Here is a 16,815-nt window from a genome sequence, read left to right as displayed (position 1 = left end):
GCTCATATGAACAATATAAGGCTAAAAATGTATCTACATAATCTGCCTTTCACTAAATAAATCATATAACTAAAAATGCAAAATCATAAAATATGAAATAAAAAGTATATTCTTTCTACAAGTTATCAATATGTAAACTACCAGGAGTGACACGTTCAATTATTTCATCGTGGGGCATAATATAGTCAAATATGATGATGGACTGCACGCATACTGAGTTATTTTAAGACGAGGAACTGAACTATTTTGCTATTAAAATATTTATCTTTGTAAAGTCATTTAATTTCCACCGAAACCACACCAGTACAGGAACACAATTTCATCAAACCATTGTGATAAAGAACCTATTTCTTCATCGACAATCTCAGAAGAAAGGGTACCAAAAGGCACCTGTCTCCATGGAGGAACCCTATCCAGTAGAAAGGTTATTTGGCAGGCAAAATTGTTCAACCTGGGCAAAAGAAAGATAAGCCAATGTTACGTTCATGGATATGCAAGCATATATACATATGCAATCAATTTATACTGGATATGTACTGTACATGCTTAGGTGCCTGTTTAATATTGATTGATTGCTGATATGAGATTACAACTTACTTCCATTTTTGTCATATGCGTCCCGCTTTCTTTAACATCTTTTCACAGCACAGGTGTATTAAGGCAGGAAAATGAACAAATTAAATTAAAAGGGAAACAATGCATGAGTATACAGACATGCACATTCATGGTAGTGTTTAATATCATATTGTCAACATAGGTAATGCTAGAAAAAAGTGACAATTCAGCACAACATAAATTAGCCATTTAGTGTAAATTGACTCATATTCATGGATTTACACTGGGTGTGCTGGGTGTGTCATTAGCCAACGGCGTGTGTCTGTAGTGTTTTAACGGCCTCGTTTTTTTTTTTTTTTTTTTTTTAACTATGTACTACCACTACGCTGATGGCCAGCAATGTCAAACATATCTAGCATTACAGCATCAAAGTTTGGTTAGGGATAAAGTCTGCTCTTCTCAAGAAACATCTGTTCATGCGAACCATGCCTTGATCAAAACAATTTTCAGAGAAGAGTAGAAGAAGAATTGTAGAGATGCATAAAGCTGGAAAAGGCTACAAAAGTATTACTAAAGACCTGGGTGTTTATCAATCCACAATAAGTCAATCAACAAATGGAGGAAATTGGAAATTGTGTACTGCTGCTAATCTCCCTGGGAGTGGGCATCCTGCAAAGAGCAAGAGTGGCAAGAGCGCAGCATGCAATGATGAAGGAGGTAACATAGTTCTTTTAAACCATAGGGTAACAGCAAAGTACCTGCAGAAGTCTCTTGAACTTGCTAAAGTATCTGTTCATATGTTCACAATAAGAAGAACACTAAACAAGAATGGTATTCATGGGACCACACCACGGAGGAAACCACTGCTCTCCAAAAAAAATTGCTGCACATCTCAAGTTTGCAAAAGCTCACCAGAATGTTCTTCAACACTTCTGGGACAATGTTCTATGGATGGCTAAGACAAAACTTTTTTGCAAAAATACACAACACTATGTTTGGAGGGAAAAAGCATTGCTCACCAGCACCAAAACCTCAGACATGAAAAGTGCAATTGATTGTGTGCTGTTAGTTTAAGAATGTGTTTGTCTATTATTGTAACTTAAATGAAGATCGGACCACATTTAATGAGTAGTTAATGCAGAAATCCAGGCTCAAATCCAATTCCAAAGGGTTCACAAATGTTTTCTTGCAACTGCGTGTGTGTGTGTGTGTGTGTGTGTGTGTGCGTGTATATGCTCATACCTACATACATACATGCATACGTACATTTCTATATGAATGCCATAAAAAGGATGCAAGGATTTCAATAAAAAAGGAACTGATAATGAATGCTTACAACCACCTGAAAGGGTTATTGGCACAGATCGGCTGGACGAAAACCTTTCATTGTGAACTTGAACCTGGAAAATAAAAGGCAACACGGAACAGGGTGTAAGGTACGCAGCACATGTATATTAAAATCACGATGCAGTGTGAATAAAAAAAATCTGGAATAAATACAGCTATTAAGGCATAATAGATAACAATAATGTCATGTGACAAAATGTTTTGCAAGAATGAGGACTTTAATAATTGATTGGGTAATTTAGTAGCAAACTTAATTAGCTGAACTCTGTTTGCCTATATTTTGTCATATCACATTCTCATTTAACATGTTCAGTAACTTTACTCACAGCTACCTTGGAGATTCTGTGTTGGATGGAAGACTGACAATAGTTCAATTTAAGAATACTTAGTATTCAAAGAACATTGAGAACCTTAACACATGCAGCATGCACACATGCATGCATACATGCATGCAAGTATGTGTACACACACACGCATTTGTTTTCAAAAACAAAATTTTTTTTTTACAATAATTAATTTCACATGTTAAAGTTGCAGCATCTAATACCATTTCCTATGGAAATATCTCAATCTATATCTGTAAACTAATTAGTTACATACTCCCAGCCTGATCTTTTAAATAGTTAACAGTAAAAAAACAAAGCAGTTCAAAGTTACAATCAATGATGAGTTCCAGCACTTTTACCAATAAAATTACATTTAAAATTCACAACTCACAAACTGCATAATACATGTATATATTATGTATCATATTATGAGCAATTAAGAGTCAAATTATGGTACAAGGAACAAGGCCAGTTGTTGTCAAGTATCTGGTATATTAGCATTATAGGGTAAATGACAATTTCATTTAAGTAGTACTGTAAATTAAAATATAGCCCTTTATGAAGCCTCCATACACATGTACTGTACATGAGGCTCAATGATTCTTACATCCAAACATTAAAGGAGGGACATTGTGTGTAAAAATGCACATACCGTGAGATAATACATAGTTGAATACGAGAGGCCCGTAAATTCAAATTCACATATATTTTTCTTCTCTTTTTCCTCTTGTATGGAGTTATGTTGGTCTATCATCTTCGCAGAGTATTGTTCAATTTTTCCATTGCGTTTGCCATGAAATGCACAAGTTATCTTGAAACCGTTCGAAGATATTGATTTTGTACGAACAATAATTTTTCCTTCAGGTACTGTCAGGAATGAAAGCACAGGTGTAATAAGGCAGGAAAACAAACAAATGAAAATAAAATGGAAACAATGCATGAGTATACAGACATGCACATTCATGGTAGTGTTTAATATCACATTGTCAACATAGGTAATGCTAGAAAAAAAGTGACAATTCAGCACAACATAAATTAGCCATTTAGTGTAAATTGACTCATATTCATGGATTTACACGGTGTTATATATAGTTTTAATATATAATAATCTATAAGCAGAATGTGTGGAAGGGATATCACTTCGGTTCTGTGGCCTGAAAAATATGTTTTTGCTGTTAATATCAATTAGAGCAAATTTCCTCATTAATTAAAGTAAAATATTGATGGACATATAAAAAATAGGGTGGCTTCATATTCACATATCAGTTTTCACAAGCAGATTTCTTCTGCAGTAATAATAGCATAATTTCCTGAACTCATTTAGTGAAATTAGGAATATTCTTTAACAGACTACCATCCAGTTTACCAGAGTTTACATCTGTCTATCTTTTACCTCTGTCTGTCTATCCATTTTTGAAAGTTTACCATACTACTGACAAATTACCTTGATACATGTTTAATCATAGTGCATCAATTCCAAACTTAAATGAATAGAAATGCTGTATGAAGTGCATTAAGATGTGACTAATTTCTAATGTTGTAATCCCAGTGAAAAACTTCACCTTTCATAGAAAAATTATGTAAACTCTTATACACAATGGTCTTTTTCTTTGCAAAAGAAAGATAAGCCAATGTTACATTCATGGATGTACAAGCATATATACATATACTATCTATTTATACTGGATATATACTGTACATGCTTAGGTGCCTGTTTAATATTGATTGATTGCTGATATGAGATTACAACTTACTCCCATGTGCTGTCATATGCGTCCTTACAAGTTTGCTTCCTTTAACATCGTTTCCATAGCATCGAAGTTTCAAAACAAAATTGTACTTCGTGAAAGGCATTAGATTGGTTAATGCACATTCAGACGATTTGTTTTCGACTGATTGATACTTTTCTGAGAAAACAGAACATAAATAGAAAATTAAGAAAAAAGAAAAACATGGTAATTTAGTGAGATACTATCAGTAATTTTCTGTACCATTTCATCCTGTTTTCTCAAGCCTTGTCTTTTCAGCAAGCCAAAGAACAGCAAGCTGTAGCAGATTTACTGAAAAAGCTGCATTTAGAAGTCCTACACACTCTTTACACACACTTTAAATATGGACCTTTTGATTTGATTTGATTTATTTGCACTCATCATATAAAAATGACACCTCTTGGCCAGGTCATCATTGTAAATGGGAATTGGTTCTCAACTGATTTTACCTGGTTAAATAAAGGTCAAATAAAATAAAATAAAAAAGACAAAATAGAACAAATACACTTACTTAAAACCTTTTTAACCATAAAAAAGAAAATCATAAATGGGTGGTTTTTAGTGAATCTTCATTTCCCCCTTACCATTCGTTGGTGTTGTGTTATATGCACAAACATATTCACATTCGTTTTTGTATTCCTGTTCTGTCAGTTTTGGGCATTCAGAGCTGTGGACATTCCATTTAAAATGCGCAGAAGTATTGGTGATAGTTGTTCCAGTCAGCATTATGCGTACATCTGAAAGACAATGATAATACACTTAGTTATAGTGGAAAAATGGTGATGGTACTGTAGTAGCTGTAGCAGAATAGCAGCAAATGGCAACAAAAGAAAATAAATTAAATAATGTACACTATATGACCAAATATATACGGATACCCCTTGTGTGTGTCTGTGTGTGAGTGTGGGCCTGCGTGTGTGTGTGAGTGTGTGTGTGTGTCCCAGAGGGGGTGTCCATTGCCCTCCCCCTCCTCTCTTTCACTAGATAAAATATGTGGATTTCTATTAGTTAGCAGTCAGTTTGGGCAACCTGGCAAGACGTTTGTGTCTGTTAGTCAGAAGTGGGCATCTGAGTCCTGCATCAAGGTCTAGCATTCTATATTTCATCCCTAGATTTTTTAAAAATATTCTGCTGTCTATTGGTTTTTGCATTTTGGTTCTGGCACATCCTTGGATTACTTTGGGACAAACACGCTGTGGTTTAGTATCTTATTTAATTCACGTCTGTAACCTTGTCCATGTCTGTAACCTTAGTTAATTTTTTAAAGGTTGTTGAACCTTGTCTTTAGATTAGACATACATATTTGTTTTAACTTAATACATTTCTTAATTTTCATCTGGTTGTGAGTTGAACACTTTGATAAAGTTTGATCCAACAGTATCAATGAATTATGAATTATCAGAGTGCCAGACGTGAAACGAGGCTGTTAAAGATTAAAAATGCTGGGTTTGGAAAATGAAACATATTTCACATAATCCACACTTTGACTACAAATACATAGTTACATTTAAATCAAATTAGTAGTTTATCAAGGTTACATTAACAGTTTTAGTAAATGTGTTGTAGTAAACGCGTTGATTTTAAATGTCACATGAGAAAGCTCACAACAAATACATTTCAATATAGATCTACTTACCGCAATTTGTGTCAATGGTTAGATCTTTTGAGTTTGGGGACGGAATGGTCTTGTTTTTGTACAGTACCTCTCCACTGCATGAGTACTTCTGAAAAGGTTTTAGGTCTTGAAGTCGTACTGAGAAAAAGCAAATTCATTTTCATAATTATTTTCAAACACATTATTAGCACTGATTAAAATATGCATTATGCCAAGGAAGTCAACAGAATAAATGGCTATTCATTTTCATTCTGAAGAAAACCTATCCTAATACTGTGTTTATTAGTACTGGATGTGTATTTTTGGGATATTATTATCACATTTGTTGTATTACATTTAAATAGGTGATGAAGGTGATGAACAAAAACTAATAACCTAGGTAAACAAGGAGCAAGTATATGAAAAATCATGTAATATGGTAAAACTTTAGACCTACCTGTTCCATTACAAGTGTAATTCACAACTTCTATGCACTGTAATTGGATTGCCTCTATTATGTCTACTGGCCAAGTTCTGCTTTGTTTGAGCTGAATATCCTTTAATGCTGTAAAGACAGATACAAGTTATGAGAAGATTAAACAGATACAAAGAAAAACACTTTTCAATAGCAGGAAATATGATATGATAATATTCTTAAAAAGAATTTAAGATTTGATGATAAAATTCAACAACTTTTGTATCGTTTATTATGATACATGTGTAACAGATAAGAAAAATGGACATACTTGGGATTATTTCAATTGTTTCTGTTTTGCTGAACTGACACTCAGCTGAGGTTATTGTGGCTGTCACATTGGAGCAAAACTCGGTTTGTTCAATCCTACGGCAGCTGCCTTTCATAGACACGTAATTAACTTTAAATGTTACGTCACTGGTGTTCCAAATTGCATTATGGCACACCTTCCTTATTGAAGAGTTGAATTCTATCTTGAGGAGACCTTGGGAAACCAATGCAATATGCAACATATATTAATTATTGCCATCTAAGATCTATAGCTGCATAATTTAAAAGACAGATTAGATAGGGAAATTCCTGGTTTATACCTTTTGCAACAATCACCAAAAAATGAATTTGTTAAATAATTTTTTGTTTAGAGCTCACAGTTACTCCCATTATATGTTCTTGTTAGGGAAACCAGAATATTCTATCCATATCGAAACGAGGTGATACTAACAAATTACATTAACAAATGAGCATTATTAAATTATTAATTTAGGTCACTCTCAGTGTTTGGTGAAAGTCTCCTTGACTTACCAGAATCATTGTAAGAAAAGATATTGTCTCCTGTGAGACTGCAGGATGATTTTCCATCAGATACTTTTATAGCAGTGTAGTTATAGCAAAGCTTCATTATTTTGTGAGATGAACCATTGAACATCACATTCGTGGACCTGTTTTGATCATCCTGATACTCTATTGTATATGATCCACTGGCACCAGTGAGGATTTCAAATCCAAATGGTATTTTTTTAATTATGTATCCTGTAAGGAAATGCATTAATCATTGTTTCAAGTGTCCACTGTACCTGTAAATGGTCCGTCATAAAACAAAAAAGCAAACATGCTCAATGAATCATCTTCAATACAGACAGTCCAGTAATAAACAGGAATATTCTACAACTGGAAGAAGAATCCTAAGGGCAAAGTAAGGTAGCCATATTTATTTATTTTGCTGGAACAGGTGATGTGTAAGTCAAAGGGTCTAACTGTAAAGCCAAAGAACATGCAAACTACACACCATAGAATTACACGGCAGACACTTCTGTTATGATCAGTGTTGGTAGTATGATACATTTAATTCCAAGAGGATGACAAAGAACATTTTAAACCACTTCTTAAGCAATCAACACATTGTGATTCCCTAATCATCTCAACTAATCATTAAGTTGGCACATCTTATCCTGGACCAGTTTGGGTGCAGCTTTTTTCTAGTCCAGCACTATTACATGTAATTGAACAAAAGAACAAATCATGATCTTTGATTTGAATCAGGTTTTTTAGTGTGACAAAAACCTGCACCCATGCTGACCCTGGACCCATTTTGATCAGGTTAAAACTGGACACCCCTGGTTTATTCATGTAAGATGTAAAGATCTTTTTTTATCTGACCCTTAATTGCATAATTGATCATGTTCTATCGTTTACCGCTGATTACTGTATATAGTGTCTACAGTGATACCCCAGAGATGATAAGGACTAAAATACATGTTTTACAGTTCTCATGAACTCATGGACCTAGTGATATTATCATCACCATCTCAAACCTGTGTTTTATTTTTACTCACCACAGCCAGGGGGTGATTGACTATGAGCTGGAGTGGATGAAAGGAAATAAAACAGTTAGAACAGTCTTTTAATGCTTTCCCCCCTTTTTTCCCCATTTGGCCTGCCCAATCATTATTCATCATCAGCACTCGTTGCTTTGGCCTCTGCTGTTGATTCGGCGAAGAAAAGGCAAGCTTGTGCTCTCCTCCATAGTATGCGATGTCAGCTGCCACTCTTCATAAAACCAGTGTTAGAAGTTGGGCACATGCATACGAGTGAGAGGAGCTTAACAGGCGAACAATGGGCACCCAGTTGAGTACTGGGGGTCTCGGGCAAGTGATGAGATGCTGTCACACCGGTTGACTGGCACCCACCGATTCCACGGTGACACTAAGGCCAGTTACTCGGCACCTCTCCAGGCTGCCAGCCACAGTCAGAAATGGAATGGTCTGGATTGCATACCAGATCATGGGGCCCATCCATACAGACAGTACCTTAACAGGATGAGCCATCCAGCAGCAGTTAGAGAAATTTTAAAACAAATTAAACTACAACATCGACAAATTCATCCCAAGGCTGATTTCTTAAAATTAAATAAGTAGTTTAAACTTCAATCCATTATAGTCTGTTAAATACTAATTCCAAAATATCTTAACCTAATTAGACCGGCACGAGACATTAATATCCTCCACAGTTTCTTCTTTTAAGTCACATGATAAGACATTACCTGTTGCGTGCGTGACAGTGGTAGGGTTGAGTGGAATAGAGTGGTGAGTGGATGTGAGGTGGGTGGAGAAGAGGCTGTGCAACATAACCATATTAGTCAGCTCCAAAAGCATCACCACCATCATACATTTTATTAAAAACTCACAACAAAAGAATACAACTCCAGCCCTCAGCACACAGCATCACAATACAACAATAATATAATATCACATAGTCCTCGTGCACATACTGCACAAGTGTTTTACCTGTGGGTGGGTTATACATATGTCTTAATATTACAACTGATATATGTATCTGTATTTAAATAAAATCTTGCAGTTATACACAAAACAGTAGTTATTGTGAGTAGTCATGTCTTTCAATCACAGAATGAAATTAATTTTTGAAACAAAATGACTTACCATTTTGTGTATCTATACCTGAAAAACAGAACAAGGAAAATAATTCAATAAGCAAATCATTGAATGTGTAATTCAAACCATTTGTGAGCAGAGAATGGTATAACAGCTTTTTTTTGCATTTTGCATTGACTTCCTGGTACTTGTGTTGATTTCTTCAGAATGTAGCTTGAAAGGAGAAGGGTGGAGTTAACAGTGGTTAGCAACCTCAGAGTCTCTAAATGGCATAACCTGGTTGCCATGGCAATTGACTGCACAGGCGAACAGTGCTATTTCAGCACTGCAACCACAACTTCCTGAGTATTCACTACATCCCCTAGTTTTTGGAGGCATTTTAGTTTCAGTTTTGACTGCTATATATCAAAATGTGAACTTCTCAAAAACCCGGTAAGAAATTATAACTGCTCGTTTTATAGCCTCTGTTGACCGTAGTCAGCGACAGAAACACCTTTCTATAAAGTCCATAAATTAAAGACAACTTATTACAGAGACAAATCAACCTTTATGGGCAACATGCTTGAGACTATGGCTAATGCATGCAATTCAAAAGAAATGCAGGTAACACTTTTCAATAAGGTTACATAAATTGGCAGTGACTAATGCTGAATTAATGATGTACAAATATATGAATTGTCCATTAAATTTAGTTAGTAGTTAACAAATATACACTCACCGGCCACTTTATTAGGTAGACCTGTTCAACTGCTCATTAACGCAAATATTTAATCAGCCAATCACATGGCAGCAACTCAATGCATTTAGGCATGTAGCCATGGTCAAGACGATCTGCTGAAGTTCAAACCAAGCATCAGAATGGGGACGAAAGGTGATTTAAGTGACTTTGAACGTGGCATGGTTGTTGGTGCCAGACGGGCTGGTTTGAGTATTTCAGAAACTGCTGGGATTTTCACACACAACCATCTCTAGGGTTTACAGAGAATGGTCTGAAAAAGAGAAAATATCCAGTGAGCGGCAGTTCTCTGGGCGAAAATGCCTTGTTGATGGCAGAGGTCAGAGGAGATGGCCAGACTGGTTCATGCTGATAGGAAAGCAATAGTAACTCAAATAACCACTCGTTACAACCGAGGTATGCAGAAGAGCATCTCTGAATGAACAACACGTCGAACCTTGAAGCAGATGGGCTACAGCAGAAGATGACCACACCCAGTACTAGCAAGTAAATGGTAAATGGACTGCATTTATACAGCACTTTTATCCAAAGCGCTTAACAATTAATGCCTCTCATTCATCCATTCACACACACTCACACACCAACGGTAAAAGGCTGCCATGCAAAGTACCAATCAGCTTGTTGGGAGCACCTAGGGGTTAGGTGTCTTGCTCAGGGACACTTCGACATGCCCAGGGCGGGGATCAAACTGGCAGCCCTCCGACTGCCAAGTACGCCCCCAAGTACCTAATAAAGTGGCCGGTGAGTGTATTAACTAATGTATTAGTTGCATGATTATTTATGCATGACCAAAACATAGGGTAAACTTATAATTGTTTAACCATTAATAAATACATTAACTGTTTTTTTAAAATCTAAATATGAATTGCCATTAACTAATTTAGTTGTTAACATGAATTACTGATAGTGCAAATGCATTACAACTATACAACTATATTTGAATGCCAATTCATGTGACCTTATTGTAAATTGTTACTAAAACGTATTTTATCACAAAAGTATAACTTCATACAAATTCTTAGAAAAACTGACATTTTCTGTGTATTGAGCAGCCACAATTTTGTCAATATCCATGACTCCATGATATAATTTTTGTTTTAGTTCTGTTCTCAATGAATCTCGAAAAATACAATGATAAATGTGAGCCAGTAAGAATATCTGTGCTTCTTCAAAATCTGTAGTTAGAAGCAAACATTGAATTGTTTGATAAGATAATTAAACTCAGTAATAAAGAAATAGAAAACACAACCGGAAAAAGATATCTTATTACATTTTAAAAGGGAACATTTCATGAAAGCACAGGCTGATGTATACCATTTGACGTATTCCTTAGATTATGAATTAAATGTAAACTGAAACAAACATTTTAAAAGTTTAAATCACACAAAACCATGGGTGTTCACACGTTTTTTCTACTGCTGAGATATTGCTGTTGCCAACCATGCCGAAAATTCCACTTAAAACCAGCTATGATTTTAAGATAGTTTTCAACACTTCTAGTTAGTCATAGCTGGTCTGTGGCTGGTCAAACCTGGACAAAGCTGGTTCAGCTGGTAGAGTATGCTGGTAATCCAACTGGTGGACTAGCCGGCTATATAGGCTGGTCAGCTGGTGAACAGATGGTTGACCAGCTGAAAGTGTAAAAAACACATTTTAAACCAGCTTGACCAGTTTAGGCTGCTTTAAGATGGAATTTTCTAAGTTTCTGTATAAGTGAAAGGCAATGTTGAGAATTCGGCCAGTTTATATATTCCATATAGCATTAAGAATATAATGGGCTTATTTATTAGTTAAATGCAACATTAGCAACAAGGCTGTCATTAGCCAGCTAATCATCAAAATACTTTGGAAAACAGCAAGTCAAATCCATGACAATTACTATTAAAGTACAGTTAATTGGTTAGCTATCTTGCTATTTGCAAAATGTGATTCATGGATTAAATAAATATTGAGATTTATGCCAGATTAGTTTAATTTATAATTTTTTGTACACCTTTTTAGCCATACATAATCAATCCAATCAGCTGCAGCAATGCATCTATTGCCATATTCATTTGAAAAAGTACATATGCTGTTGTGTAAGAGACTTGTTATTTTTCTTTGGGAAAATAATAATTTAGCAATGATAATCCCACATTTACCTCTCTTGGTCCAGTAATGATAAGGACAATCAACAGAGTTTAGGGGCTTGGCCTTAGCCATAGATTTAGTTCTGCTCATGGCCCAGATCTGGAACTGCAATGGCCCAGAGCTGGAACCACAATAGGCATGATCTGGCCTGGTGTGACAATAAAACATCTTTTATTTTATGTAGGTATTTGTTTTACCTCTTCCGCACTGTGACTCTGAAGCCACACTGATACTCCTATAGTAACCCAACTAGAGAGAATAATGTTGCAGTTCACATTTCCTGTAAAGACCATGTCTTGTGGAAGAATAAATACAGGACACGGGATGTGGGTTTTTTACTCTCTGCTCCATTGTGATGCTGCTAGCAGTTTGCTTTCTGCACTGAGAGATTCAACTAGTCCACCCACTGCAGATCTGTGGCCTTACAACTTGAACATTAGACCACTCTAAAATGAGCAGTTTAAAGAACCTGCATGCGTTCACACTCCTGTAATAATTACCAGCATATGCATGCAAAATATGAATTTTTTGGTCATTGGTGGTTTTGGATTCTTTGGGAAAATGTTGACTGTCAAGCACTGCGTGATAACCCGACTGTAAAATGATGAAAACATGATGCCTTTGTAAATGGTTGCAAGTTGTAATTAACATGAATGTAAATTTTTCCTATAGCTATAAAGTTATACAAATCTTGTAATTGTTTAACTCGTATTGTTGTGTTTTTAGGTGATTAGACACATGTCCTAGTTCTTATAACATATCATAAAGATTTTTGTGCAATAGAGGGCCGGTTAAATTGACGTCAAGCATTATGGAACAAAGGCTAACTACTGTTTTTAACTATCCTGCATTGTACCATATGTTTTCACATTTGATTTGTAATTACTCTGTCATTTGTATGTGTGTGTATAAAAAGTGATATCACCCTTTCTGTCTTGCATCTGAATTCACGTAAAGGGATAATAAATGCAAAATAACCCTCACCAAAAGTGGAGTGTTCCCATAGTTCCTCAATGTGTTTGTTTAATACCAGGAGTGTGAAATCCAAGACTGACAAATGCAAAAAGGGGAAAAAAAATGTATTTCTAAAGATAACAACCTTCTAAGTACCTTCATGCTTTCATGGACTAAGTCATTACACCGTTGTTAGATGTCTCTCAGATAGCAATGGCTAACGGAGGCTAACACATTGTCAATGAGCTGGCAGACCTCAATTCACCATAAACCACCAAGATGGCTGTCATGTTCCATTTCATGAAAGCTTTCTCTTCGCCACTTGTACAGCATCAGGAAATAACAATCACATTTCAGCAGAAAGGATGAAACCAAACATTGTTGTCCAGGCAAACATTCAGGGCCCCAGTGGTCACTCTTGACCATCAACACACCAGAAAAGAGATGCTGGTGCTTTGCATTTCCACTCAATATGTATCTAGAATTCCTACCGACAGAAAATGGTGGCAGAGTAATTAAACCAGAAATGTGTCTGGAATTGAGTCTCTTCAGATTATTTGAAATTCAGCAATTCATGTATGTCGAGAGGAACATGGTACACATTTCAAAAAAATTAAAGAAACCCAACCCAAAAATATGTTTTAGACATTTACCAATAAGCCATAATATATACAAAGGAGGTTTCAAAACTGAGATTGATTTTTGTGACTAATATTTTCTCTTTTAAACATGTTTCTCTCCCATGTTGAAGCAAGGTAAGAAGCCACCACGAGGGCTCAGAAACTGGATTGTTCCCTCCTGGAGTAGAAGGAAACTCCACGCTGCTTGACCCCAATAAATTAAGCACTGATTCTACATTATTACTGGTTTAAACATCATCTGATTTAATGCAGTGTATACAAAATACTTTCATATATTAAGCTATAATGTTCACATACTACAATTCTTGCAGGTAAAATACAGCTGAGTGGAAAACCAGTGTCTGCTATGACTACCATGCACAGGAGAAAAATGGCACATTCCACAAGCCATTAAAAACGTCACCTGAATATTATGAACTTTTAGATCTACAGTTTACATGGTATTAGCATTGTAAGTGATGTATGAATTGTTTTGTTCATGATGCACAGTGTTGGGACCGCATCATTCTAACCAAATTTTTTTATGATATCTTGTCATGAGGGCCTGGTAAGAGCCTGATTTCACGAAGCTTTACTGTAGAAGGCCAATACTTTCATATGGGCCAAGTGGTATTGTTCATATCACATGAAATTAAATCATTAATTGCCAATTCTGATCATTCTCCAGACATAGATGAGTTTGAAAGCTTTTGAGAATGTTCACAAATTTCCTTTTTGTGCTTCTTTTTTTCTGTCATTTTCTAATTTGCTATTTTAGTGAACTGTTGCTGACGGGAAAGGAGATATTAGTCAAGCTCAAAATGGAATAAGAAAGTTGTCTGATCTGTAGGCCTGAGCTGACTGAAACATGTCACAAATCAAGCTTGCTTTATGTCAAAGAAACAAGAGTACATGAACAACTGATTTTTGGAATATTCAAGACCAAACATGGTTCACTCTAGATGTACTGTTATCTAATATTTTTTTTATAGCTGTCCAAAACATTGCTTTTTATTAGTGTTAATTTATTACAGGACCTATGCAATTGAAATATGGGTATGGTGTAACATATTGTACCAGTATGAACGTTATGATGACGATGTTTGATATTCAGAAAATGTGAATGCCTTATTTACTGTATGGATTTTAAAAAAGTAATTCAGGTCTTAATATATGGAAGTCTTGTAGATGTATACTCTACATGCACATACTGTATATGTAAGGGACAGGCATCATCATCAAAGTGATCAAGATGTCTGTACATTAATTCAGACTGCAAGACAGAACACACGAGAAACTGTAGAACAGTTTGACCTCCACTGGCTACTTTTATTTGCTCACTTCAAATTTAGAACCTTGGTGCTGGCCTAGTGGGTGGATAACGGGATGTGGATGCTGGTTTTTGCTTTAGCCCAGCACTACGGCACCTGATTAATCTAATTACCCGATCATGGTTTTCATTCAAGACATTGATTAGTAGAACCAGGTGTCTTAGTCAAAAACCTTTCCCCACACCTGCCCTTTTTAGACAATATTGGACACCCTCTGATCTAAAAGTCCAAGAGATGATAACAGCTTTGTGCTAGCCTAATTTTGTTATAAGGAGATTAACTTGGAAAGTGTATTTTATCTAGTTAGGGCACTAAATTAGTGCCCACGTGCTTCTGTTTCATTTGATAACTGTTTTTATTATTTAAATAGAATAATTACAATAATATTTATTTACATTATCTATAATTATTGAATATATAATATGAAGTGAATTGAAAGCCCTTCAGGGTGATGAAGGCTGAGTATCAGTTATTCTTTCAGTGAAACTAGAGATGGATGGTCACACCCTAATGTTACATATGCCTGACGATTTCTGCCCCAAGAGCTACATTTACAGGACACACGTACACACACGCACATAAAATATTATACATATTTTTTCCATATATGTACATATAAGCATCACCTCTTACCTCTCTGTTCGAATAATTTTAATCTAATTTTTAATGTGATCAAAACACTTCCAAAAAGAACACTTTAGCACACTTTCGAGGCAGTAATTTAATTATATTAAAACATTTAAATATGTTACATACAATGAATTAATTGAAATTCTGTGCCTCACATTTTATTTTATGCTACGAATGCACAAATTCAAACAATTGGTTTATAAATTTTGATTCAATTCAAATTATAAATAGCATAACATTCATTGACCTCTCAGCTGCCTTCGACACCGTTGACCATCCTACACTTCTGTCTTCCCTGACAGAATTGGGAATTTGCGGACCAGCCCTCAACTGGATTGCGTCCTATCTCACCGGCCGCTCCTTCCAGGTTGCCTGGGCCGGTGCAGTATCAGCTCCTCGTCCCCTCACAACTGGGGTCCCTCAGGGCTCTGTCCTTGGTCCCCTCCTCTTTTCTCTGTATACTAGGTCCCTTGGCCCTGTTATTGCCGCCCATGGCATGTCATATCATCTCTATGCAGATGATATTCAACTTTTCTACTCTTTCTCTCCCACAGACACTCAGGTCTCCGATCGCATATCCGCCTGCCTGAGTGACATCCAGAGCTGGATGACCAAACACCAGCTCATGCTCAACACAAGCAAAACGGAACTTCTCCATATTCCTTCTCTTACCTCTCCCACTTCTCATCTGCCCATTTCTTTAGGAGTCACTCCCTACACCCTTCGCAGAGTGCCCGAAATCTTGGAGTTGTGCTGGACAACAGGCTGGCACTCTCTGAGAATATCGCGGCAACCACCCGGTCGTGCAGGTTCATCCTGTACAATATCCGCAGAATAAGACCACTCCTCACCAATTATTCCACACAGCTCCTGGTCCAGGCCATGATACTGTCACGTCTGGACTACTGCAACTCCCTCCTGGCTGGCCTCCCAGCATCAGCCACCAGACCCCTTCAGCTCATCCAGAATGCAGCAGCACGTCTGGTTTACAACCTCCCTCGTGACTCCCACGTCACTCCCCTCCTCATCTCCCTCCACTGGCTACCAGTGCAAGCTCGCATCCGGTTTAAGACACTGGTGCTTGCTTTCCAAGCAGTCAAGGGGTCAGCTCCTGGTTATCTGCAGAAGATGATCAGACCCTACAAGCCGGCCAGATCGCTCCGATCGGCTACTACAGGGCGGCTGATTCCTCCCCCTACACGAGCAGCAACAAGGTCTCGACTCTTTGCAGTTCTGGCCCCACGATGGTGGAACGATCTTCCAGTGGAGGTCAGAACAGCAGAGTGTCTGAGCACCTTCAAACGGAAACTCAAGACGCACCTCTTCTCTGTATACCTCTCTCCTCTTCCCTAAACCCTCTCCCATAACTATTAAAAAAAAAAAAAAAAAAAAAAAAATTTTTGGTTCAGACTATCTTGTGTCTCCTTACTGTATGCTACTATAGTAAAGGCTTTTTA

General features: G+C 36.6%; 1 protein-coding gene across 1 annotated transcript in view; it reads right to left on the bottom strand.

Moving 5' to 3' along the window:
- The window catches only part of ptprc (protein tyrosine phosphatase receptor type C), a 99,034-nt gene that overhangs the window by 53,162 nt on the left and 29,057 nt on the right, over positions 1 to 16,815 (bottom strand). The window contains exons 11-14 of the mRNA XM_064332051.1: positions 4,582 to 4,734; positions 3,983 to 4,135; positions 2,881 to 3,095; positions 1,892 to 1,955 (exon numbers count right to left, since the gene is read on the bottom strand). Coding sequence (XP_064188121.1) covers positions 1,892 to 1,955; positions 2,881 to 3,095; positions 3,983 to 4,135; positions 4,582 to 4,734 — 585 coding nt within the window. The remainder of the gene's footprint in view (positions 1 to 1,891; positions 1,956 to 2,880; positions 3,096 to 3,982; positions 4,136 to 4,581; positions 4,735 to 16,815) is intronic.

This window comes from Anguilla rostrata, chromosome 4, assembly GCF_018555375.3.
Source record: "Anguilla rostrata isolate EN2019 chromosome 4, ASM1855537v3, whole genome shotgun sequence".
Taxonomy (NCBI): Eukaryota; Metazoa; Chordata; class Actinopteri; order Anguilliformes; family Anguillidae; genus Anguilla; species Anguilla rostrata.
Note: the sequence above shows the minus strand (reverse complement) of the source record. Positions and strands in the feature narration are given on the sequence as shown.